Source organism: Melampsora larici-populina (genome assembly GCF_000204055.1).
Source record: "Melampsora larici-populina 98AG31 unplaced genomic scaffold MELLAscaffold_79, whole genome shotgun sequence".
NCBI classification, from domain to species: domain Eukaryota; kingdom Fungi; phylum Basidiomycota; class Pucciniomycetes; order Pucciniales; family Melampsoraceae; genus Melampsora; species Melampsora laricis-populina.
Window position 1 is genome coordinate 93,893 of NW_006768843.1, and position 24,273 is coordinate 118,165.

Sequence of the window (24,273 nt, forward strand, 5' to 3'; positions counted from 1 at the left end):
TCACAAGCTTTCCTTACCTAGCGCTATTAGACATATTTTTGGTTTTTGCCACTTTCTGCCCTTCACAGATTAAGGAGCAGACGAAAACATGTGCAGAACTTTCATCAAGGCCCTTGCTATTTGCAGCCCACACAGAATCCATGTAGGCGCTGCCAAAAAAGCGCCTACATTCATGATGTAGGCACTTTTTCCTTTTCAAAATGACGCCTACAGGCTGAAAAACCAATGTAGGTGTCATTTGTGTACGCCTACATTCTAAAAATACAATTTGGGTGTAAATTTGAAGCGCCTACATTGTGTAGGCGTCACAAAAATGCGCCTACATCTTTTTTTTGACTGTAGGCGTAAAATTCAAGCGCTCAGAAATTACGCCCACATTCAAAAACAAAGATGTAGGCGTACTTTTTGTGCGCCTAAATTTAAGATTTGACATGTAGGTGGGTGAATATCATGCCTACATGCAGGAAAATTCATGTACGCGTAGGAAAAAAGCACCCACATTCCCAAAAAAGCAATGTAGGCGTCGTTTCTGAGCGCCTACATCTGTATTGACCCGTGGGAACGCGCCTACACATGTGTGGACATGGAAGTTTGGTCAAACTTCACGTCCACTTCGACTTATATAGAGGCCCCTTTTCCAGTTCTAGAACACGGACTTTGAAGATTTTCAACACTCCACCCCTCAAAAAACTATCAACTTCATCAGTTTTAAAGCTAATCAACTCATTTGATCATGTTGTAAACTATTGAAATTGTTGTTGGGAATAATCATCTGATTGGTGTTGTCGAAAGGTTTATCATCACCCGTAGGGATTTGGTGGTTGTTGTTGAAGTTATTGTTTTTCATTTTAATTTGATGAGAAGTTGATTTTACTAAAAGGTTTTAGTTGAATGAAGATTTTACAAATGAACACCTGAATAATATAAACAACAATTTTAATCAAAACTTCAGTAATCAAATGTTGAATAATATGATGAATGATAATCATCATATGATGATGAATAAGAATAATCAGATGTTCAATAATCATAATAATACAGTGTATGCAAGGAACCCTGAGACCCAAAACTCGTAACTAAACTCACAAACTGTACAAAACTCGGAAACTCAGAAATTAACTTGGAAATGCAACAAATAACTCAACTTTTCAGAAATCAACTCGACTTTTGACTGCATTTGTATCTACTTTTGAAGCTATCCATGATTTCAGAAAAGACTACGTAGCTGTGTTTTCTTCCTGATATACCATTGAACAATTTGTAGGTATTGAAATCCAATCTAAACATTGTTCACTCTACTTTTGTACTTTTTGTCATCAATCTCTTTATTTCCTTGATTAGCTATACACCACCGTGGCCGTGGACGGCCAAATCGGACGAAACAACAAATGTGCAAAAATATCAATGAAACACCCCCTGAAAGCCCCGTGGAGCATATCCCGAGCTGAAGTCTGTTGCGCCGGATAGCACTCTTACCATGCTGAGCATACGGCTTCTGAGATCTACAATATTGAACTGTTTTTTTCAAATCGAACCATAGCCTAGATGAATGTTGATCTTAGATCATTGTAAAGACCCAACTGGTGGTTAGGTCCGCATGGGACTTATGTTAATTTTGGTAAAGACTCTTGTATCACCATCCCACTAAACAAAGATCAATTTCTTTTCACAATTACTGTAGAAACCTGAGTTGTGACAAATCAATTGTTTGACAAAACAAATCATTGTGTTGAATCACACTGTTGGATTTACTGAACAAATGATATGAATAATGATGTCTTTGGAGGACTATATATCATATATTATAGACCATTGTAGCGCTTCAAATCCAACATGTGTAGGTCATGAGTGGAACAAGTCGGATTCTTATGAAAAGGCCACTAAAGCAAGTGATTTACGGTGATATGGGGAGGCAAAACTTGGCATGGACTCCGACTGATAGAACCAAAATGATTGGCCGATGGATGCGAGAAGAAAGGTCATCCAAACAGCAAGATCAAGCCAAAAAGGCCAAGACTCAAGGGTGATTTGGGTGATCAGGGCAACGGACTTGAGCTCGGGATATGCTCCACGGGGCTTTCAGGAGATGTTTCATCAAGATTTCTGCACATTTGTCGTTTTGTCCGATATGTCCATCCACAGCCACCGTAATACACTCAAGTGTTTTGAGTATCTTTTTAAATAGTTTGATAGGTGAACTCATGAGGCCCAGAGCCCAAGGACGTGATTTGTGCTGTGATTCATCATTTGTGATAACTTCTGATGGAGGAGGTTGAAGCGCTTGAAGACCACAAGATTCAAATATTTTGTTAATAGATAAGAAAAGTCACGTGAGGTCATGTGGGTAGAGTGATAGAAAGAAAGGAAGCAAGGATCAATGACCAAATATTGAAAACCTTTTGAGTCAAGTTCCTTGAGGAAGGACCATTCCGGTCCTGTTTCAAGTAGTCTTGCGGCATAAACAGATGAGGAAGCAGGCGTGAGCAATTGCTAATGTGCACTCTCTGGTGACGCACTAGAGAACTGAAATCACCAAAAGCATCTTTTCTCAAATGTACTGCATTGCTTCTTAGGAAGCAGATCAAAAGCTAATGTACGTGACTTTCAATTGCATTTTGCTTTTGATTTGTCTGGAAAGCAATCTGAGAAGGTATAAAGGTAGATTGTCTCTACTGAATCCCTGTGACCAAAAAGTAATTCAAAAGTAATTCACCACACTCCTCATTGCATCCCTATAACCACAATCACATCAACACACCACCACATATAACTACAACCACATCAATATACCACCACATACAATCAAATTCCCATTGACATACCACAACCTACCAATCAACCATTCACTCATTTTCCAATAACTTCTAGTTGGTGTTTGTTGGAAGGCAGTGTGCTAATATCAATAAACCATTGCCAGTAAATATTTCTTTCACTGGGAAACAATCCACCACAAGTCTGCTGTTTGTTGGAAATTAATGTGATAATGTGAGGGTAGTGGCTCTTTAAAAGGAGGCTACACTCACTAAATGGTAGTATTGGGACTAGGTAGGTGGTGAAGTATAATAAATATTATTATATTTCAGATTATAACTAGTTACAAGGGTAGAAGAAGAAAAGAGAGAGAGATGATATGAGTAGGAGAAGAGTAGTAGAAGGTTAAACAACTAAGAGTCTGCTAGGACAAATCCTGGCAGACTACAGTTAGTTAACTCTTAAAGAAGAGATTTGATTTACAATTAAGTAAGGGATGAGAACAGGATCCCAATGTTCTCCAATATCCTTCTTGGTAATTGGATAAAGAGTGATTATAAAGATCACTATCTTGGTTATCTCTTAGAGGTCACCAACCTGATGGTTATTAACTTAGAGGTCACCAACCTATTGTTTATTAACTTGGAGGTCACCAACCTAAGATTGTTGCTACTTGGGGAAAGTAGAGGATCCAGAAGTGAAGTGTACTTACTAGGATCTAGTCAGGAAAGATCAAGGTGAATAGAATGAATCACTAGTATTACTATTTGTAATACTCCTGATATTTATTCTAATTGAACTCTTGAAGGTTCTTTAGAAAGTGGTATGTATAAACTTGGTTTCTTCTCTGAGGATGAACTGAGTTTTGGTTTATATATTCAGCTCTTTAAACCTAATATTGTGATATACACAAGTGTTACAATATTAGGTTTATAGTTATTATTTTTATTATTTTTATAATTACTTACACTTAATGTTATGTTCAGTAGTCATTAAGTGTTTTATGCTATATAAGCATTTTTAACTCTTGATACTGAGTTATGAGATGTTACTATTGTTTTTTGTATGTAATCTTATATGTTACATATTAGTTCTTGATTACGTATATATGTAATTAGTGTTTTATACATATCTTATTACATGTTACATATGTTTCTAAGATATATGTACCTGTATTTGGGTTTTATGAGTAATATTTATATTTACAAGTCAGTCTTTGGGTACATGTGTATGTACCCAGGGCTGACAGATAACATCAATGAACCAGATGTTGCCCCCCTATCTCAAACCTCCATCGAGTCAACTTCACAACCACCCCCAATCTGTGAAAAAAGTGCGGAAGACCAACTCAAAAATGAAAGATAACCTTGCAAAGAGAATCAAGAAGAACTTGGAAATCAAAAAAAGGTGCACTCTTCTTTGGATGCAACAAGAAAACCTGCGTAGGAAACGAATCACCCATGAATATGGCCTCCCCACACTGCAAAGTTTTTTCTCATCAATAAGAAAACGAAACAAGACCGCCTTTCTTCACAAATGAAGTTGTTCACTCATGGAATTGTGGTGTTGATTGATAAAAAATCTCTCAAACTACTACTAATTGCTCAGTTCAGCATTTTCAGCAACATGCATCCGGAGCTATATGAGCTATTTGATTCCTCTATATCCACGTTCTACCAGCACGGTATCTCAAGAGTTGGTGTGAAGAACAACGGTGCCACTCAAGGTGTCAAACATTCTGGTGACATGAGGGCAATGGGATGGTGTCCTGCTGCGGGTGTAGCTGCCGACGTTGGAAAAGATGCCTGTAAGTCAAATTTATGTCACATTTTTCAAGATTGTCAATCTTATGATAACATTTTTAAACAGGTCAATATTCTCTCAACTCTGCAACATCCCAGTCTGAAGCCAGAATTTGGTCAGATGTTGAGAGAAACGGACTCCTGCTACCTCGTGCCAGAGATTTTTGGGCTGAGAAGTTCTCTAATCTCTCTATGACCACCTTTTCAGCCAATTCCAAAATCACCACTGATTCACGTGTCCCTTCTTTCGAGTCTCCTGCCTGGGAAAGCTCTGCAAATAGTCAAGTTTGGGCTTCCAGCGTGACCATCACACGGGACAATTTCCACAACAAGCCCCACTGTGATAGAGATGCAACACCCTATGCATTTGGAATGTTTGCCCAAGTCAACAGGTCAACAGGTTCCTTGCATGACATAATCAAGAACCCCTGTGATTGTCACATAGAAGGGTCTATATTTTATTTGTCTGATTAGGCTGTTGGAGTCAAGTTTGACGACTGTAACAGTGTTGTGGAGATGGTCTGGAAAACTCAGGTCAAGCATTTCACACTCAAGTCCACCACCAAATCCGCCGCAGGCACGGACATCATACCATCAAGAGCCCCATTACCCGGTTTGGCTCCTCATGCCAAGTCTCTTCAAGGTTAGAGAGAATGGGGCAGGCTTTGGAGCTGAAAAAGGAGGGCATGCCCTGTGCGCAATGGGAGGAGTACTTAAGCGCACACATAAAGGGTTATGAGGAACAGGTGCACGTCAAATTGGACAAGCTTTGAAATTTTCATAAACATAGTTGTTTTATATATTGTAAATAGTTCTCATTGATTTGTAAATAATAACTCACTCAGCTTCTTGCGCACCACCCTCTTTTGTAGTGTTGACAAAGAGGAAGGTTTTGTGGAAAGAAAGTCTGGATAGATATGAGCGCCTTCATGAAGTTTGTCTTCACTCTGTTCCTCTCCTTCATCCTTATTTTTTTTTGGCTTGGTTCTGATTGTCCAATCTCTTTAAAGTCAAAGGGCTCCTTGGTTGACATTGTGCTCAGATAAGTAAGAAATAATACCAAGTGAATTTGGAACCTCCATTCACATGTGCTTTCAAAAGGAAATGAACCATTCAATTACCAAACAAATTGATTCACTAAAATCTTCTACCCATGGTTTACCGCTTGGTAGTGATACCAAGGTTTGACTTACACAAGTTTATACAAGAAAAATGTGATGAACACGAGTAACTTTGCTTGAATTTCAAATTTTTAGTGCAACTTGTTTTGTTTCTCTGAAGAAGAGAAGTGCAAGGTTTTGATCATTGAATTCATTATAAATGCATTCTACAATCAAGTATCAAACAGTTGAGCCATGGTCAGGTCAGAAATATATGTGACCAGCGGAAAAAATGTATCTGAGCAAAAATAGAGTAGAAAATGTCTTGAGGAAACATGCCCAAGTATTGTAAACAGATCAAGTGACAAGGAAAGAAGGGTCCCTTGGCAAAATTGATAGATCAGCACACAAAAAAGAGCATGCATGTTTGTTTTCAAATGTTCTGCAACCAAGTCGTCCCAGGTTCCCAAATGGGAAATCGTGATAAGCCCTGTTGGTAATTTGTGTCAGTACATGGGTTTTGTTGTGACAAAAATTCCAACATACCTTTCTATGAATTTGATTTCTGTGATTACCATTCCATTGGCATGGATTACACTAAGAAACACCTGTCCCTTGAAATGATCATATGACCAGTGAGACAGCGCCCACATCACATTGTTTTCATTCCTAACACTACACCAAATCAAAAATTTACCATGGAGTTCAGAAAAGCCAAAATGAAGAAAATTCTGAGAAATGCTTAAGGGGTTGGAAAAAATTGAAACATTACGGTTGAATCCACCTGTGATGTCTCCTTCTTTTGCATATTTTTTCATATTTTTACCTTTAGTGTTGAAGATGTTTCAAAGAAAAATGAAGTTGGGGTATATTTGGTCAGAAACCCAAATTATGTCCAAAACTACCAAGGTTTGGGCAGAAATGTTTCAATATTCACAGAGACACCAATTTTTTTCCAATCAATTTGGTAGTCACAAATTATGAAAGCCACACCCAGGATCTACAATTTTCATTTAGATGCTAAAACCATTGCGGCAACAATTTATAAGCTTTTCTTGCTTTGTTGATGGGGACTGTAATTGCTGTACCTTAGTCATTTTTGGATGCATACCGCCCATTCCAATGTATACATTGTAAATCAAACATTCAGCATTCAGAATGCAAAGAAATTACATATGGTGAACCAAAATTGACAATTTTATTTGTCTCACAAGATTAATGACTAAATAAGTGCCAGTTTTGGACAAAAGCTGGGTTTCTGACCTGATATACACTGCTGCCATAAAAACATGAAAAAATATGCAAAATGATAGGCACATGCAGGGCTATGCAACCCTTATTTTTTCATATTTTTCTGATCCCTTCTGCTGTGTGTATAATTTTCTATGTTTGCCTAATTTTCTAAACTCAGCGGTAAATTTGCAATCTGGCATAGTGTAATAGTGTCATTCTTTATAGCCTTAAAATCAAGATGATGCTCTTGATGGTCGATGCTGGTACCATCCAAACACTCTTCAATCATAAAAATATCACGTGCAAGGATAGGATGTTCATTTGGATTTTTTTCATACATTACACAGTGTGACAGAACCTACGGAGAGTAAGCACTGTGAGTTTGATGGACACACATTATTTTTGTGGTAGTTAGCGGGATGAACTCGTAAAGACTGCAGCAATTTGCGTTGAGGACTGGTCAAATTCATGTATTGCATTTCTTCCTTGAATTTGGCTACCAGCCAAGTGGCCAGAAGCAAAACCTGAGCTGTTCGGCAATAATGGGGGAGATTCACGGTGATACCTTTGCCGGTGAAAGTCTTTTGAGCAACTACTTCCAAGACTGTGTTGTCATCAAAAATAAGTTGGGCTGAGTATCTTGCGCGGAAATTGTATCTATGGATGAGCTCATGTTCATTGACTCTGAAATCCACTCTTGTATGGTAGAACTCGTAAGTTGGATCCACACCATCGTAGTCATCGTTGAGCAGGAGAATCATCAAAGCAAATCTGTTGCCGGGTCTCTGTGCCACAATGTCCATGGGTGGGTTGACTTTGCAATCAGTCCAGCCTATGGACAAAGGTGGTTCTGGATGATCTTCCACAACCACTGGGTCCCAACCACACAAGAAATCACCGCAGAACATCAGTTGAGGTGGCTTATCTTTCAAAAATGAGGTGTGAACTCACTGTATCCCACACAGTCTTCAAGAGTTTTATCCTTGATAACTTCCACTTGGTTTCCTTGTTCATCAAAGTGCAAGAACGGAAGTTCTCATATTGGATTTGTCTGCGCTGAAGACAAGTCAAAACAAATTCATTCATGAGTCGTTAAAATGTCAATTAATTCAAAAAAAAACAAGCGCAATTAAATACTCACTTGTATTTGATTCGTCTTCAAAGGCCGCCATCAAGGAGCCATTAAGTGGATGGGATAATCAAAAGAAAAGCTGTTGAAGACAAGTACAATAAGATCTCAAAAAAAGGTTCTGGACAAGGGGCTTAAAATAGAAAGCTTGGTATTTGATGATGAAGTAAAAATGGTCTGTGTGAATAGAATATAATATCAATGTTTGCCCATGGACTTGGACACTTATATAATACTTTTCCTGCTTGCCATCAATTTTTTGTCACATGTCCAGCCTTTTTCGGCCCCTCATGTTTTTGCTCTCATATTATTATGAGTAGCCAAGGCATTATCTACGCCTTGACCAGATTCAATGCGTAAAACCTTGACTCCTCTCTCAATTGACTATTCCAGTTTTCTTTGTTTTGATACATGAGCTCATCGTAATTTTCAGTTCACTGAGGTCTACACCTTGACCAGATTCAATTCAAATTTTTAAACCCCAGCTGCACTCTTAATGGACTATCCCGGTTTTATGTATTTTGATCAATGAGCTCATTGTAATTTTCAGTTCACTGATGATACGGGACCCTTGCGTGGAAAGGTACGCCAAAGGCTGCATGCGCGCTTTCAGCCTGGCACTTTTCCGCTTTGTGGGCTGTGGTGATATGGTTTGATTTGCTCATCAAAAGGGAATATATCAAAATCAATGAATTTTTAAATGTGATCCGATGTTCATCCTGGTCATTAGGTTTGTGATCATAACATCACATATCAAGATCATGTGATTTCATATTTGGATGTGTCGGAATCCTGTTATCTGGAATGCCTACAAACAAATCCCCAGTGTTTCATTTGTATTGCTACCAAAGTATCCAATTCACAACCGCACTGTTCTGTCTTTCCGAAAAGGTCCACTAGGCAGTGTGATCAAGCATTCCAAAATCATGTTTGAGCTGCTGACCAAACTACCCCTCAAAACCATTCTTCCCCTTATGGAATGCATCTTTCAAGCCAGGATGCTTACAAAAGATTTGACCACATTTTTCCCTGATGATAAATTGTAGACAATGAGCTTTTCAAAAGTGATTCTAGAAAATTGTGCATCTCACTTCAAACCATGAACACCTTGTCACCTCACATTGCCAACGCCTGGGACCCACCCCCACCCGGAAAGCTTGATTGCTCTTCTTGCAGCCGGTTGATACCAGGCCTCTGCACCACATTCTGTGGTTACTGTATCGCAGCGCGTGACACTCCAGGGGTCAAGCTTGTTCACTGTGACTCATGTTCAATCGGGTATCCACAGCTCACTGGTTCACCGCCTGTCTGTTGCCCATGCTTAGCCAAAGACCTTGGGAACTCGCCAGCTCCGCAAAGATTTCCCCGATGTAATGTGGATCCATCCTCCCAGTTAGGATCAAACCTTGGTGCTAAACGTCCTCGGGCATCCGAAACCTACATTGAACTGTCTCGCATGAATAATTTAACTCAATTCCGTCTGTCAAATCTAGGTCCTCCTGATGTACAACACCCTGACCTTGTGAGTGAACAACAGTCAAACATCTGGGGACGCCAACGACGTTTGGACAGTGCAGAATCCAATAAAGTCGGTTCCAGCAGTCTCCATAGAGGGGGTGGCGCCAAAGCAACACCAGGCGGCTTTTCCGGTCTGGCTACTCATACACTGAATGTCACCGCTCAACTTGTCATTTCTACCGTCCCAATCAAATGTCCACAAGACAATGGAGTCAGAACATACTCAAACTTGATCACTGTTTCGGACGAAAGTTGGCCAGGCCCTTTTGCTAGAGCTGCCTGGGCAGACATTACACAATATTGCGTTGGTATAGATTTCCCCTCAGCAGAACTGGGTTGCCAGCATCACATCTTTCCTATACCAACTGAATTTTCCAACACATACGTTTCATTTGGTATTGGAAGAGATCACATGTCATATGAACAAATTCAAGCGCATGTCAGTCAATTGGCCAACCACAAGGCTCAACGGGGTCCTGCTCCAAAATGTCTCATTAGTCTAATATTCACTCCGGTGTTGTATTTAAAAATGGTCACATCAGCCGATTTCAATTGGTTGACTGCATTCTCTTTGGGTCTTTCGTTGCAAGGATACCTTGAAGACCAGCCAGAAGACTTTGGTAAATCAACGGCAGCAATGAGTGAAAGTTCAAGTAAGTTTGACGTCTTGGTGAATCTTTATGTCACTAAGATGACATCTATTACATTCTATTCTATTCAGGTGTCTATGAGGACGACGATGAATTTGAGCGGGTACAAGATGCTCTTCGACTATCCCTTCAAGAAACTGATACACCATATCAGCTCCGATCAAAGGCCACCAGCAATCTAAGTGTCACATCCCAGGGATCTAAGATTCCATCCTGGTGGTTCAACCCATCAAATGACACCCTACCATTCTGGGGTTCCATTACTGATGCCCCTGTGACTGGAGAATTAGAAGGCATGATTGTCAACCGGCCTGTTGTGCAAGATATGTCATTTATTTCACGCATCTTTGGGTCTGGTATGTTTTGATTTGTCTGAAACATTAAAAAATCAAATTAATATGAATTTTGATGTTTCTTGCTTCACTGTAGACCTACAATCTGCTGATAACGGTACCCCCGACCTACGTTTCTTGGGGGAGATTGCTATTCCAATCTCAACTACCTGGGCAAACTCCACACAAGCCCTGCTTGGGAAGAACGCGGTCTTGCTTGCGTTACATTTGCAACCCGTGACACAAGATCCGGACCTAAGCCTTGAGTGTCCTGCTCACTGTGACCCGACGTTCAAGAGTTTGAAAGCAGTGGAAATATCAATCAAACCATGGCAAGCAATCTTCCATGTTGACAAAGGTAACCTATTCCCTTCAAGTGGGCTGGAAGACCGGCATGGTGGACAAATCTTATTTGAAGGTTCTATAATCAATATTGTGGCGAGACGACACTTGAAAGGGACCAAGCTTTTGAACTATATGGAAGAGTTCCAGATGAATGTCCAGGCTGCCAAACTTCTCTCCGACTTCCAAAGTTTTGTAGCCGGAAAGGCTGAGGTGCCTCCGCCTTTAGCTCAGCTTATAAAAGAGTTAGAGGTCAGTTTTGAAAATGACTAACACTACATTTCATATGGGGTCACTTATTGTGTTCTGCTTCTAGGTTGCTCAACTCCTCATAGTTTCTAAGAATTTGTGGTCATCACCTTTGCCTAATGATTTATGGATGATTGAGACAGCGGACAACAAGTCACCCAAGTAATATGTTAGCCCAACATCAAAACTCACCCACACAGAGAATGATCCGCTGTTTCAGGCCTTGCATGCTTGGTCTCACTGGACTTTACATTTGTACAAAGGTGAAGCTTTATTGAGTGAAATCTCTGCTGACGGAAATCTGCTCTCAGGCTACCAGATGGTGGACAGCAAGTATGTCATCATATATTGACTTAGACTTACATTGGTTGGATGAGCTGAGACAAATTGTTTCACTTTCTCCCCTATCTCTTCTGAACAGTCCAAAGATGTGGTGGTCAGCAGAAAACACAAGCAAGAAGGGTGTATGGCATTTTGCCAATTCTCATGTATGTTCACCATTATGTGAAGCACTGGGTTTGCTTCCTGTCAATCCAGAATTACACATACCACGGGGTACAGCCATGGGGTTGTTTGGTATGCAACAAATGCAAGGTGGTCATGATGTAAGTTTGGACAACAGTGTTTCAGATGGGGGCTGTTTGACTCAAGCAAGTGGGTCATTCGGTGGTTAAAACCAAGCAATGATTCCAAATGACACAAACCTTACATACCGTTTGTTCAGAAGCAGCTTGTCCTTTTTTGTAAATCAATAATTGTGTTTGTTTCCTGTTCTGTCATTTTCCAAAAGGGCGTATGGATACGTGGTGATGGATATGTATGTAGTCAAGTATGTGCTGGATTGACAAAAATAAGGTGTGATAAAATAAAAGTATATGTGATATTCAATGAGAAAATACTCAGCCCGGTGCCCGGTGGTGATTCATTAACAGTTGTCCAATTGAGCTAAAGATACAAAGTAACAAGTTAGACACTTCAATGTTTACACACATCCACAAGACATCCACTGAAATAATAGAGAGTAAAAAGAATGAAAAGGTTTCTAGTGATTAATACACTCATTGGTTTCAACAAAGAGAGTTTGTTATTTTGAGTGCACCACTTTCCAACAAACATCACCTGCTGACGCGCTTACCCAAATTTATCCCCCCCACCCACGAAAAACCCAAGAGTTTGTTTTTCTTAGCACACTGCTGTCCAAAAAACATCACTGGGCTGACCCAAACTTGATATTTAGAGAGTTCATTGATTTGGTGCACCGCCATTCAACAAGCATCCCTTAGAAAAACTTATGAAGATGATAATGAGTAGAAGAATGCAAAAGAAGAGTTCATGAATGTTGGCACACTGCCATATAACAAACTTCAACAATTGGCTGATGCACTGATGAGATGGGGGCTGGAGATTTGGTGAAGAAGTTTGAGTATTCATAGTCCCTCGTGAAAAGCAGAAGCAAAATGCAGTTCATGACTTTCAAGTGAAAGCACATCTTTTTGATACTTTTGATGGGAGATGCAATACTTTGACTTTACATTGTGGCTATTGCTTGTGTTAGGTATATCAGGTATTGTAGGTACAGCAGGTACTTTGGATGATGTAGGATGGGTGATCACTGGTGTCTGCCAAACAAGCGTTGTGCTGCAGCATTGCTATTAACACTTGTTGAGGTGCTACTACTTGCTGCTTGGGATTGGAAACCGCGAGAAGGTGATGAGATTGAAGTTGGACAATTTGTAGAAGATGAATAGGGCTTACTGGGAATATCGGCCATTTGGTATAGTTCAACTAAAGAAAATATAAGTTTTATAGCTGCAAGGCAGAAGGGAAAAAGCTAATGCGGAAAGAAAATGAAGAGAAAATGTGATTTGACTGATTCAAATTACAAGACTGCTCAATGCCTCTGTTGACGCTTTCTTAATTGTTGATGGCATTGTAGCCTGGTTTTGTTCTTAGGCTTACAGCACAATCTGGATCCTTGGGATCATTGAAGCTCGCTTGAATGATGACCATGGGTGAAAGAGCCAGATCAGGCTCCTCATTGAACAGAACCCAATCCACTGAATCGGTTCCGACCAATTGAAGTACAACCCGATGCTAGGGAAAGACAAATAAAGAGGGTGTCAGCGGAAAGGAACATAAATGAAAAGAGTCATAGGTCGGCAGACTTTTTGCTGCTTGGACATGTATGTGTGCTTATCATAAAGATTCCAATAATTTTCAATTGTCCCGTTTCCTTTGGGTTCAGATAAGAATTGAGTACGCATGACTGTTGATCTATCTTTGACTGCTCTCACCAATACTTGGGCTTTACTCAAAAGCAGTTGTTTGCAATCAAGAATACCTTCCAAAATGTCGGGTGACATTATTTTGGCAATGGCTGAAACATGAAACATGAAACACATAAAAGAATGAGTCGAGAAACGTCTCAACGATGATGACAGTGCCTTTAATATCATAAAGCAATATATATATCTCACAAAGGCGAGTTGATGAGACTTGGCGAGGTTCAGAAATAGAAGGGCAAACATTACTTTTCAAAAGCTCTTGTTTTAAAATTTTTGATTTATCGTGTTATTTCATGCTTTACAGAAGTATATGATCTCACTCTGACTAACTCAGTTCTAAAAGAAGAATTCTACCCAAACAAACATGCAATTGAAACTCCTCAGCTGAATGACCATCAAATTAAGCTGATTGGCTTTATTCATCACTCCCGAAGTGGCTTTGATTGCACTAGATGAAGCAACGAGGACCACAAGTTTTGCAAGATTTCTAACTCCTTTGTCTTGATGTAAATGAAAGTTTCATTTTTTAACTGGATTTCAACCAAAAATAGCTTCAACACTTTATTATCATATCAGTAATGTTATTTTGACTCAAGTCAGCTGTACATTCTGAATCCAAAGAGCTATCTTTGTACACCGGGAATGGATGAAAACATAGATGATACCTCTTACTCTTCCCACAGCGCATCAACATCCACAACTTCATAAAGTTTGGGATACGAATTGTGCAGCTCATGGACTATAGCTGCATGGCAATTCCACACGGTGATTAAGTCTATTCTTTCAGTCTCAATGTTTAGCCGTTGAGCAGCTTCCTGGATGTGATTGGCCAAACGACGTGGGGAGATATACAATATCATTTCCAGATCCGGCAATTGCCGCTGGATTATCTCATCAACTTCAGCAGAGGAAATGGGTGTAAGTCCCTGCTCTCCACCAAATTGACCCGGATTATAATAAGATACATTTGGACGGCAACTTGTTGGAAGAGCTGAGTTTCTGTTGTATCGAGTTTTTTTGGTATTTTTCTCGACTTGATACTCGTTCACCATGGATTGTATAAGGGGTACAGCGATATCAAGGAATACTGCACCACAAGTCCAACTTAAGTTGAGCAACCGGTACCACGGGGTTGAAATTACAACCGGTTTTTTGATGGCTGATTTCCGGCCGAGATACCACCAATTCAACGGGTACTTGGCCGGAAGTCAAAAAACCACCAGTCAACCACTTCGATTTCCGTAAATCATCCGATTTCACCAATTCCAGCTGAATCACCTCCACTAATCAGCGTTCAGTTGATGTTTCATCTCATATCCCGAGTTTCAACCGATTTCCAGCACTTCATCGCCGATCTCAAGTCCGTTTTCAAATCTCAATGAGAAGTTATCAAAAATCGAAAAAATCACTCTCGCACCACCAAGCTGTTTGATTCCCCTTCGATCCATCGGAGGACGTTGCCAAACGATCATCACAAATTACCTTTGATTCTCCTTTTCGTTCTTTCCTTTGATCAAAGCAATCAAGATCATAGAGCAAGGATTCTGGAATCTTGACTGGTCAAGAAACCAATTCCTTGTGACTTTTGATTGGTCTCAACTGGAGTGAGAACAATCATCAGTCTGATCAAACCAACACAAAATCGAATCTACTCACATCGGCATCTCCAGGCATTCGTTCCGCTTCAGATATTGCCATGGCTGATTAATCGCCACTCAATCACACCAATTGCAACTGTGTATCTTTTTGGCATTGAATACCCTTCTTCCTTGGATCTTTTGAACGTATATTCAAAGAGATACCTTTGTTTGAATCAAACGTAAGCAGTTGTTAGAAATGTCTGAAAATGTTCTATTCAATGAATTTGATAACAATAAGCTTACTGTTGAATCTTTCTGTGGTTGATTTGATAGTTCTGCCCTTCATACCTTTGACTCGATCTCTTTCTGATTCACAATGGACCCATTGCCTCAATGTAATTATTTCAAAGTTCTTTGAGCATCTTCAAATCATAAGCTGACTGTATAATTCATTCTCAAGGTATTGTTGAGCTAGAGGCATCATTCTTCAGTTGTCTGGCGTGTCCAAACAGGCGATTGATGCAGTCAGCTTCTGTTGCAAAACACCTTAAAACACCAAACCATCTAAAACACTTTGCTCAATGGATTTCTGAGCAGAATGATGCTGCAGCTGCAGCTGCCACTCTACCTTCAAGGTCAAATCAAGGTCCTTTGCAACCTGAAATCGAAATCCAGGCAGGTTGTGATGAAGACGATCCTGAAATCCCAGATCTTTCGGATATTGTGTTGGATCAGGATAACTCAGAGCCTGAACTCCATAACAACGCAGCACTCATTGACCTGTGGGCTCAAGATCATTCCAATCTATTTCGACCACCGGTTCAGCACGTCAATAGTTACAAGGACGAACCTATTGGTGAAGGATTAATTGATTCAGATTCTGACAATGAAGACAATGAATCAGAAGGGGATGAACCTCATTCAGAGGCCTCAGAGGAAGATGATGACTCCTCTTGGGCACCTTTTTCCAGTTTAGAGGCACGTCATTTCTCAGTTTCCCAGAGTATTTTCTCATCTTCTTCTTACTTATTGATTCCCTTGGGTGCACAGCAATTTGTTGGGCTTCTGATTCTAGGTACCACACGTACCACAATGTCGCAGTTGTCCTTTAACGTCAAGCTGCCTGCATATAAGACCCTGCAGCGACTTCGCAAACGGCTTCAAAAAAAGTACAAATTCAGGGTCTATGAAAGCTTGAGCCCTCTGGAAAAAGTGTGTTTTGGCCTTAGAGTCAAGGATATCTTAAAACAGGTGAATTTTGTCTAGAATCAGATACCTAATCTTAATAAATTGACTGTATCATGGTTCAGGAACTTGCGAATCCCTTTGTTAGAGATTATCTTGAGTTTATTCCAGAACTTCCAACTGCATCCTCAAAAATCGACCGGCTGTCTCAATCCAAGAAGTGGCAAGAACTACTTGATCCAGACATGAGAGTTCAAATGATTGATCAACCAAACGGACATTTCTATCTATTTGAACCGGTCCAACTGCAAGACAAACGGATAGTTGTTCCTTTCTATTTCTACCGCTCTGGATCTCATATTTTTGCAAAGTGTGTCTATGCAAATATTCAAAGAAAAGGGAAAAAAGGATCAAAAAAGATTTGGATCGAATTCTCACATGCCTCAACTTTTAACTCTGACCGGCTATCAACAATCAATGTTGATGATTTCTGGAGAGTCTTTGATGAAATAGAATTACGTGAAGGTGTTTTAATGAAAGATCACTGCAAGGAAGTTATGAATCGTAAGTGTCTATTATTATGATCGGTGATAATGTATATCTTGTTGATTTTCAACCTTGGTGAAATTTGTAGAATCTTCAACTTGTGGTCACTTCTCCGAAGTAGTGCTGTACAATCCCTGGTGCCAAAAGGCCAATGGTAAAATAATCCAACATATCCCCTTGGTTTTATACTGCGACGACCTTTCAGGAAATATCTCAAAGCGATGGAACAAACATATGGCATTTTACTGTACTCTGGCTGGATTACCTCCAAAACTGGCAAATCAGGAATATAATTGCCACTTCCCGACAGCCTCAAACACCGCCGGTGCATTGGAGCTGGCGGATCCTTTGATTGACGAACTCAAGTAAGTTTACATTAAGCTTGTCTAATGAAATTTGTCTGACAAGTGATACTAGTTTGCTAAGTACAGAAGGCTTTGTGACCAGTGTTATATGTCCTTTGGGGGACTCCCCAATGCATGCCGCGGTCACGAATACAATGAATCCGACATCTTCATTAACACCCTGTCGTATTTGAAATCTACGGGCCGAAAGCATGGTTGAAGAATGCTCAAAAAAATATGTTTGTGATTTCCTGGGAATTGACGAACAAGGAAACAAGGTAAATTTTTACAACTCATAAGCTGATATTTGTATTAAACACAAAGTGAATTTTTTTACTGATCAATGTTCTTTTCTATCTATCTCTAGTCATCTCTACCAAAGCGTAAACGGACAGAGATCATCAAGGGTAGCAAGGATCTTTGGGAGCTCGCCAAACTACCAGGATCTTTTGGACGCTTTGACGATCAATCATCTTTGTGGGGTTTGCGAGATACACACAACATCAACTTTGTCAAAATGCTTCAAGAAATGCATCGAGATCCAAACATTTCCAATGAACTAGTGGTGGAACTCTATAACGATTTGAATGAGAAATTCGGAGAACGGTTATATAATCCGTTCTTGTGTTTGAAAGGTAAGTGCACACTGATCCCTGCACTCTTTTTCACGTATTGATGTTGACTCAATTTATGCAGGATTTGATGGTCATCGCAACACTCCGGTCGAGGTGTTGCATGTGATATTATTAGGGGTTGTTAAGTACCTCTTGCGCCATCAAATGCAGGCTGCATCTGCCTCCGAAAGAAACAAGATTTGCGGACGTTGGAGGTCTTTTGATAGATCAGGATTGCAGATTCCTCCAATTCAACCCAAGACGATGATCCAACATTTCCTCAGTCTGACTGGCAAAGAGTTTTGAATGGTGTTACAATGCTCACCTTTTATTTTTTTTGAATGCTGCGACTTATCCGATCACAAACGTGCAGCATGGACTGCCATCTCCAACCTTGCACCATACATCTTCCAGACCGAGATCAATGACATGGAAACATATGCATCAGAACTTGATCGACTAATTCAGATATTTCTCAAATCTATTGCTCAACTCTCAGCGCAGTGGTGCAATAAGCCCAAGTTCCATATGTTAATTCAGCTATGCGAATCTATTCGTGCTTTTGGACCAGCTGTGCTATTTGGTACTGAGAACTCTGAGGGTTACAATGGAAATACCAGAAAATCTTTGATTATGTCGAATCATTTAAGCCCAAGTAAAGATATCCCTAAATCCTTTAATAACCACCGACTTATCCGAGCAGTCACAGCATCAAAGACATACGACTATAAGGCAAGACCTTACATACAAGCAAGCAAAAATATTCAAGATATATTTCGGAATAATAAATTGTTTCAAAAAGCTTTGGGGTATAATTCTTTGTGGAATAAAGAAATTCCAATCAAAATAGGAAGTGAGTGCATTGATTAACCAATTATTATGTCACATTTGATCTAACTTCTACTCAATCTAGAAATTCAAAAAATACAACCGGACGGTCCAGAACAAATGATTCCAACCACGATCTTCAACTCTTTTGAGGCCAATGACTGGAAGGTTCTTGAAGACATTACATTGAGCAATAAACACAAGGTTACTGCTGAGGTATTTGTGTCAGTCAAAAATGCTCACACTGAAAGTCACCAAAGAATTGCCTGTGTTAAAAGGATTTGGGCCGTTGGAGGATGTACTTTACGACAGACAAAGGTTGAGGCTCTTGATTGCAATCTTGGTCATATTGACCAATTCTATAGCATGCGAGAGATTAAAAAAACCAATTGGAAGGTTTGGATCAATATTTCAGTAAGCACTTATCCACTTATAAAATCTTTTGAAATGTTTGATCGTCTGAAAATAATCATCAAATGCTTCAGGACGTTGAAGCAGTTTTAAATATCCAACACAACTGCCATGCAAGTAAGTGCAGTGTTCAAAGAACTCGTGAAGTCATGGTCAAACGTCGTTTATCAAAAAATCTGGATTATCATGTTGTTCATGTCCCAACGAGTGATTTTATCTTGAATTCGGCGGCATTTTATAATGCCAAACTGCATCGGGCATGGGCACAGATCCCCTTTGAGGAGGTAACACCGCGAGATTTTATTTCAGCTGTCCAAGGAGGAATTCAAAATTGGAAGCAAGCAATCAAGAAGAAAGATGATGCAAAGGAAAAAAAAAAGAGAAAAAGAGAAGGAAAAGTTCTTAGCGGGACAAACAGGGCAAAGGGGTGTTAAGAGAAAGAGGATTGGTCAGATCGAAATTGTGCAGCAGTCGCAGTCACTGTCACAAGATGACACAGCTATACCAGTTGCTGGACCGTCATCAATGACATTCTAATTTTTTTTCTTTTACATTACAATTTTTTTTCTTAATATTTTTGTTAACGAGTTTTCAATATCAATATCCAGTTATTTATAAAGCATTTTGAATGCTTGATTGGTTGGTATACAGTGTGGCTTCATAAAATCGACAAAATGCAATCATGGAATATGACATATCATCAATATTACTGGTTTTAATCTTTGTCTCACAAGGATCACTGATCTTGTGAAATGTCCCTCAGAACGGCCGGTACAACGTCATATGAAGGTGTTACATGTCTTTCACCGATTGAATGAATTCAATCTCAAGGTAAGGTTTTTACACTGTCTTCATCTCCTCTTGACCATCTCTCTCATCCACTTCTTTCCACTTTGTTCAATCAATTCAACAGAAAACAACCAACAACAATGTCTCGAACCGCGCGCTACCAACCTTACGCTCGTCCTCCTACTGCAGTCAGTGATAGTGCCAATGAATCACCGCGGGTATCTCAACCGGCCATTGGTCAAACCTTGAGGAATTGTCAGAAATCACCACCTGAAGTATCTTTTACTTCTAAACCCTCAACTCGGAAGGGGACGGCTCAAATTAAAAACCGCCATCACCTCCACTATCTCAACCTCGCAAGAACTATAGTCAATATCAAAAGGAAAAGAAGAAAATTGCACAAGCATCACTCACTCAGATTGATGAAAATCCGCCTATTCAAAAACCTATTCAAAAACCTATTCAAAAACCGACTCAAAAACCGACTCACAAACCTATACAAAAACCGACTCAAAAACCGACTCAAAAACCTCAAACCCAAAATGACAGCCCATTGATTCAAAGCAGCTTGGAATACACTGAGGACGCAGTTGCGGATGTCAATGATGATGCAAATATCAATGAAGATGAAGATGAAGACGATGACGATGATGATGTAGTTGTCAATGAAGAAGATGATGACAATCAGGAATTGGTTTTCAATGAAGATGAAGATGATGATGATGATGATGATGTAGGTGGAAATGAAGATAACGACTCTGATATGTACAACGATCTCGATCAGTTCAATGCAATTGATAAAGGCAGTAAGCATTCATTTATGTATTTTTTCTTCTGAAAGTAAATTGACTCATACTTTTCATGATCTGATGTTAGAAAACCGTGAAGTTAGTGAAGAAAATGTTGAGCTTGAGAAGCCAACCATGAGGTTGGTCGACAATATGACATCATTCAAGCTTATTTCTTTCAATAAAGTCTTTGAAGTGGCGAATTTGAATGAAGAGAACAAAATTATTGTTTGCAAGCTATGTAACGTAAGTATCATTGAGTGTTCTTGTACCCAGACTAACAAATTCAATCTCTTCTGTAGTTCACACAGGGTGACGACCAGTTCCATGCGATGGCGGCCACTGTACTATCCCTACGTCAAGATATGATGTCAAATCACGAGAAGATATTCAATAAGCTTGAAGAGATCAATGAGCGTATTTCAACTACCCTGGCCTCTACTGTAGGCGGCTGGGACGTAAATCAGAGTTGAAAGTAAGTATCAATCAATACATTAGTCTTTATTATATTGTTACGGCTGCTGAATCATCATGATGCTTGTTTCTTATGAGAAGCAATGCATCAAATCGTTGTCTGTACAGTGCATCATGGATGGTGATGTCCAAGCTTATACTGCAACTCACAACAAAGAAGGTAATGGAGACACCCTCCCATTAAGCTTACATGCAAAGTTGATGGTAAGTCCTACTGATCACCATTTTTCAAATTTGTGATGCTGTTCACTGACAAATTGGATAGAGCGCCATCCTATTCAATCCTACCGAATGGAAAAATTGTCTTCTTCCATCTGGATATGGAACCAAGCCCAATCCCAAAGCGACAAAAGCATTGCAGAAGACTTTGACCAACGTTTGCAAGCAGACCCGAAAAGAGTTCAAAAGCATTGTAAGTGTGTTCCATCTCAAGTGAGATCAAGTTCAAGTCTCTGATGACCCATCTAGCTTCTCACAAAGATTCACCTCCCACAAAGAAAGAAAGCCACACCCTGCACTGGCAACATTCCAGATATTGATACTATCATCGTCAAAGTAAGTTTTTTTTGTCTTGTAATTGAATCATTCAATAACACAAATGTGTGATTTTACTTACAAACACCGACTGCAACAGCTTCATGAGAAGGAAAAAAGTCAAATTGGTGGCCAAGTGCAAGTTCGTGAGGAAATCATAAAAACCGCGGAGCACCTTTGAAAAACCCGATATGCTTGGCTGGTAAGGAATCACAATTGAATCATGTGGATATGAAATTGACAAGCTTTCCTTTGACTAGAGAATGCAAGCGGCTCATTGGGGAACACATGGTAAAATTTACCATAATCAGAACTTCTGGAACGTCGTGGATCAGAAATTAGAGTGTTTACGTGGTCAGTCAACACAATATCGATATGCGTACGCGCATTCTTTTAATTGATATCAAGATTAAAATTGTATGATCAATCTTTACTGAAGTCTATTGTTTTATAGTTACTTTGTCTTGGCATTGTACGATGACTATGATATCTTCAATGGCGAATGTACTTGGACCCAACTCAGGAAAAATAAAACAAAGTTTAGCTTGCCGTTGGAGGAGCGTGTACAAAAGGAGATTAAAAAATTGGAACTAAAGTTTGGTGATGATATGGGAGGAGATGAATCACTACATCAAAATAAGGCTTGACCTGTGGCAGGTGGTAATCAATGAAGGTGGCCAGTCCAATCAATTTATCACTTATATCGTTATTATCTCTCTCAATTTTTTATCTCGGCCCAGTTTGTAATCTTTTTCTTATCAAATGCATTGATGTATAACACCATTTTTGTATTGTATCATATCTTATTGCAAATTTTGTCTATCTGATTTATTATTAATGTAGCAGTAGTTATAGTTTTATGTTGGTAATTCAATTGGTGTTAATGTCCTTTATAGAAGTGAGCTACCTGATTATAAACAATGTGAGAATCTGGCGAGTAAAATTTGCCCGGCGCCAATTTTCTGACCTGTGAGCAGGAAAATAACCGCTAAAAAGCAGGTTTTGAAGCGTATATCCCAATATCGGGTTTTAAACGACGTGCTGAAGGCGTTTGCTAAAGGTTTGGCCCCACCAGAGAAAATCAGTTTTTGAACCGAAGTTCACCTCCGGTAAAACAACCGTTTTGATGGGTTTGTGGTGTAGTCTGATGGGATTTTGAAAGTGTTTGTTAATTTGGAATTGTAACTTAAGAAAATATAACTTGAAAATAACTAAAAAAACAGAATAACGGACAAACTGACTTTTCTAGTGGATCATAAGGATTGTAGCGTTGGTCATCAATTGCTTCTTGAATTCTGTCGTGGATACACAGGCCATTGCGTCTCCGCAGGAGTCTCCATAATGACTCAATCTTGAGATTTTTTGTGGACGTAGTGAATATATGTGCCCTGACTGCATCTGTAGGTTCTAAAACAAGATCTTTGCGGCTGAAGTGAATCTGCAGACCAGCCATCCCGATAGTTTTGGTCCCATGGTTGGTGCAGGTCTGGACAGGGAATCCTCCAGCTTTTTTGACAATCAAAAGATACTGATATGCAATCATTCAAGGATCATTATTGCTTATACCAACATCAAAGTGTAGGACCCGGCGGGACCAAGCGTCAATGAATCCATAGAGGGTGATCCCATTCGGCTTGAGCTTGTCATGGCCATCGGCAGACCAGACAAAATTTGGTCCAGGGCAGTGAAAGACTCGTTGTTTGAGCGCTCCAGAGCCACGAAGTGCGACTCCTTCCGGGTCCAGCTCTCTCATTATCTTGGCAATGGTGTTGCGATGGACTCGGACCTGACATAGGCCAAGTGCATGCTTCATTGTGCATACTCCGGGATCTCTGTCGCGTTCTTCTATCTGGTGATGAATCATGTCTCTAAGCTCGTCATGAGTAATAGCACCGGTTTGTATGTCGTCACAACGCCGATTCCAGCCAAGCTCCGGAGACATAATAATTAAAACCTTTCGGATGATAGGGATCCTATATGCGTTACTAATTTCGCTGACAGTATCATCTAGGCCGTAGGACATCCAATGGCATTGGCGAATGAGAGGAGTAGCGGCTGTTCTTTGAAGTGGTGTGAGACAAGGAGCAGCTGTGCTCAGGCCAAGATGTGAGATACGGCAAGAGAGGGTATTTCGTGAGATGCTGTGTCCGATTTCAATCATGCGAGAAACAATTTGTGGTCGAGTGTGGCAGGTGTTGACCAGACGCTGAATATTGGCCAGTTCTGGGTGCAGGCCTTGCCCGTGAGGTTCAATAGGTTCAATGTCCATATGAGTATAGATGTGCAGGAGTGGGCAAAAATATTGATGTGATCCACACAGCTTGGATTATCTTTTTTGAAGTGACTGGGTCTGGTCAAATTTTTAATTTGTATATGGGTACAAAACCCGCATCTCAAGTTTCAGGCATGGTATAGTGGGTGCTCACGTCCCTTGGGTGTCTCAAGTTTCACAATTTACTTGACCCTTGGCTTCTTTTTGCGATTTTTGCATCCTTAGAGCATCCACTATTGTTGCTGTAAACGTCCTTGGTACTGTAAATTTGACTGAAATTTACAGTACCAAGCCTCGAAATTCCCAATCGTGTACAAATTACAAATCGGTACGTACCGATTCAGTAAAAAATCGGCAGAGGTCCAGTAAATCTACAGACCCTATGCCAACTCGGTATGTGCACAATTTTTTGGCATTTAGTCCGAGCCCAATCCATCTCCATCTTTCCCACAACCGTACGGGCGTCTCCTCATCACCATCAATTTCGATTACATTAGATACATCTCACACACGCGTG

The 24,273-nt window shown here is 40.0% G+C and overlaps 5 protein-coding genes across 5 annotated transcripts; 3 read left to right on the forward strand and 2 right to left on the reverse strand.

Annotated features, from left to right (window-relative positions):
• Nucleotides 1-4,377: 4,377 nt before the first annotated feature.
• Nucleotides 4,378-5,292, forward strand: MELLADRAFT_113183 (uncharacterized protein; the record flags this gene model as incomplete). Its single annotated transcript, XM_007417823.1, has 3 exons — nucleotides 4,378-4,558; nucleotides 4,621-4,945; nucleotides 5,028-5,292. The coding sequence occupies 3 exons, from the start codon at nucleotides 4,378-4,380 to the stop codon at nucleotides 5,290-5,292; spliced, it is 771 nt and encodes a 256-aa protein (XP_007417885.1).
• Nucleotides 5,293-7,218: 1,926 nt separating this feature from the next.
• Nucleotides 7,219-8,058, reverse strand: MELLADRAFT_68998 (uncharacterized protein; the record flags this gene model as incomplete). Its single annotated transcript, XM_007417806.1, has 3 exons — nucleotides 7,219-7,811; nucleotides 7,838-7,891; nucleotides 8,028-8,058. The coding sequence occupies 3 exons, from the start codon at nucleotides 8,056-8,058 to the stop codon at nucleotides 7,219-7,221; spliced, it is 678 nt and encodes a 225-aa protein (XP_007417868.1).
• A 1,056-nt stretch (nucleotides 8,059-9,114) lies between these two features.
• MELLADRAFT_68999 (uncharacterized protein) lies at nucleotides 9,115-11,780 on the forward strand (the record flags this gene model as incomplete). Its single annotated transcript, XM_007417807.1, has 5 exons — nucleotides 9,115-10,186; nucleotides 10,255-10,539; nucleotides 10,613-11,109; nucleotides 11,327-11,439; nucleotides 11,528-11,780. The coding sequence occupies 5 exons, from the start codon at nucleotides 9,115-9,117 to the stop codon at nucleotides 11,778-11,780; spliced, it is 2,220 nt and encodes a 739-aa protein (XP_007417869.1).
• Nucleotides 11,781-12,715: 935 nt separating this feature from the next.
• Nucleotides 12,716-13,469, reverse strand: MELLADRAFT_113186 (uncharacterized protein; the record flags this gene model as incomplete). The annotated part of the gene is made up of 3 exons (XM_007417835.1): nucleotides 12,716-12,937; nucleotides 13,066-13,200; nucleotides 13,272-13,469. The coding sequence occupies 3 exons, from the start codon at nucleotides 13,467-13,469 to the stop codon at nucleotides 12,716-12,718; spliced, it is 555 nt and encodes a 184-aa protein (XP_007417897.1).
• Nucleotides 13,470-19,682: 6,213 nt separating this feature from the next.
• Nucleotides 19,683-21,665, forward strand: MELLADRAFT_95076 (uncharacterized protein; the record flags this gene model as incomplete). The annotated part of the gene is made up of 10 exons (XM_007417816.1): nucleotides 19,683-19,730; nucleotides 19,813-19,876; nucleotides 19,939-19,943; nucleotides 20,050-20,494; nucleotides 20,565-20,722; nucleotides 20,779-20,934; nucleotides 21,059-21,154; nucleotides 21,216-21,362; nucleotides 21,419-21,505; nucleotides 21,585-21,665. The coding sequence occupies 10 exons, from the start codon at nucleotides 19,683-19,685 to the stop codon at nucleotides 21,663-21,665; spliced, it is 1,287 nt and encodes a 428-aa protein (XP_007417878.1).
• Nucleotides 21,666-24,273: the final 2,608 nt, after the last annotated feature.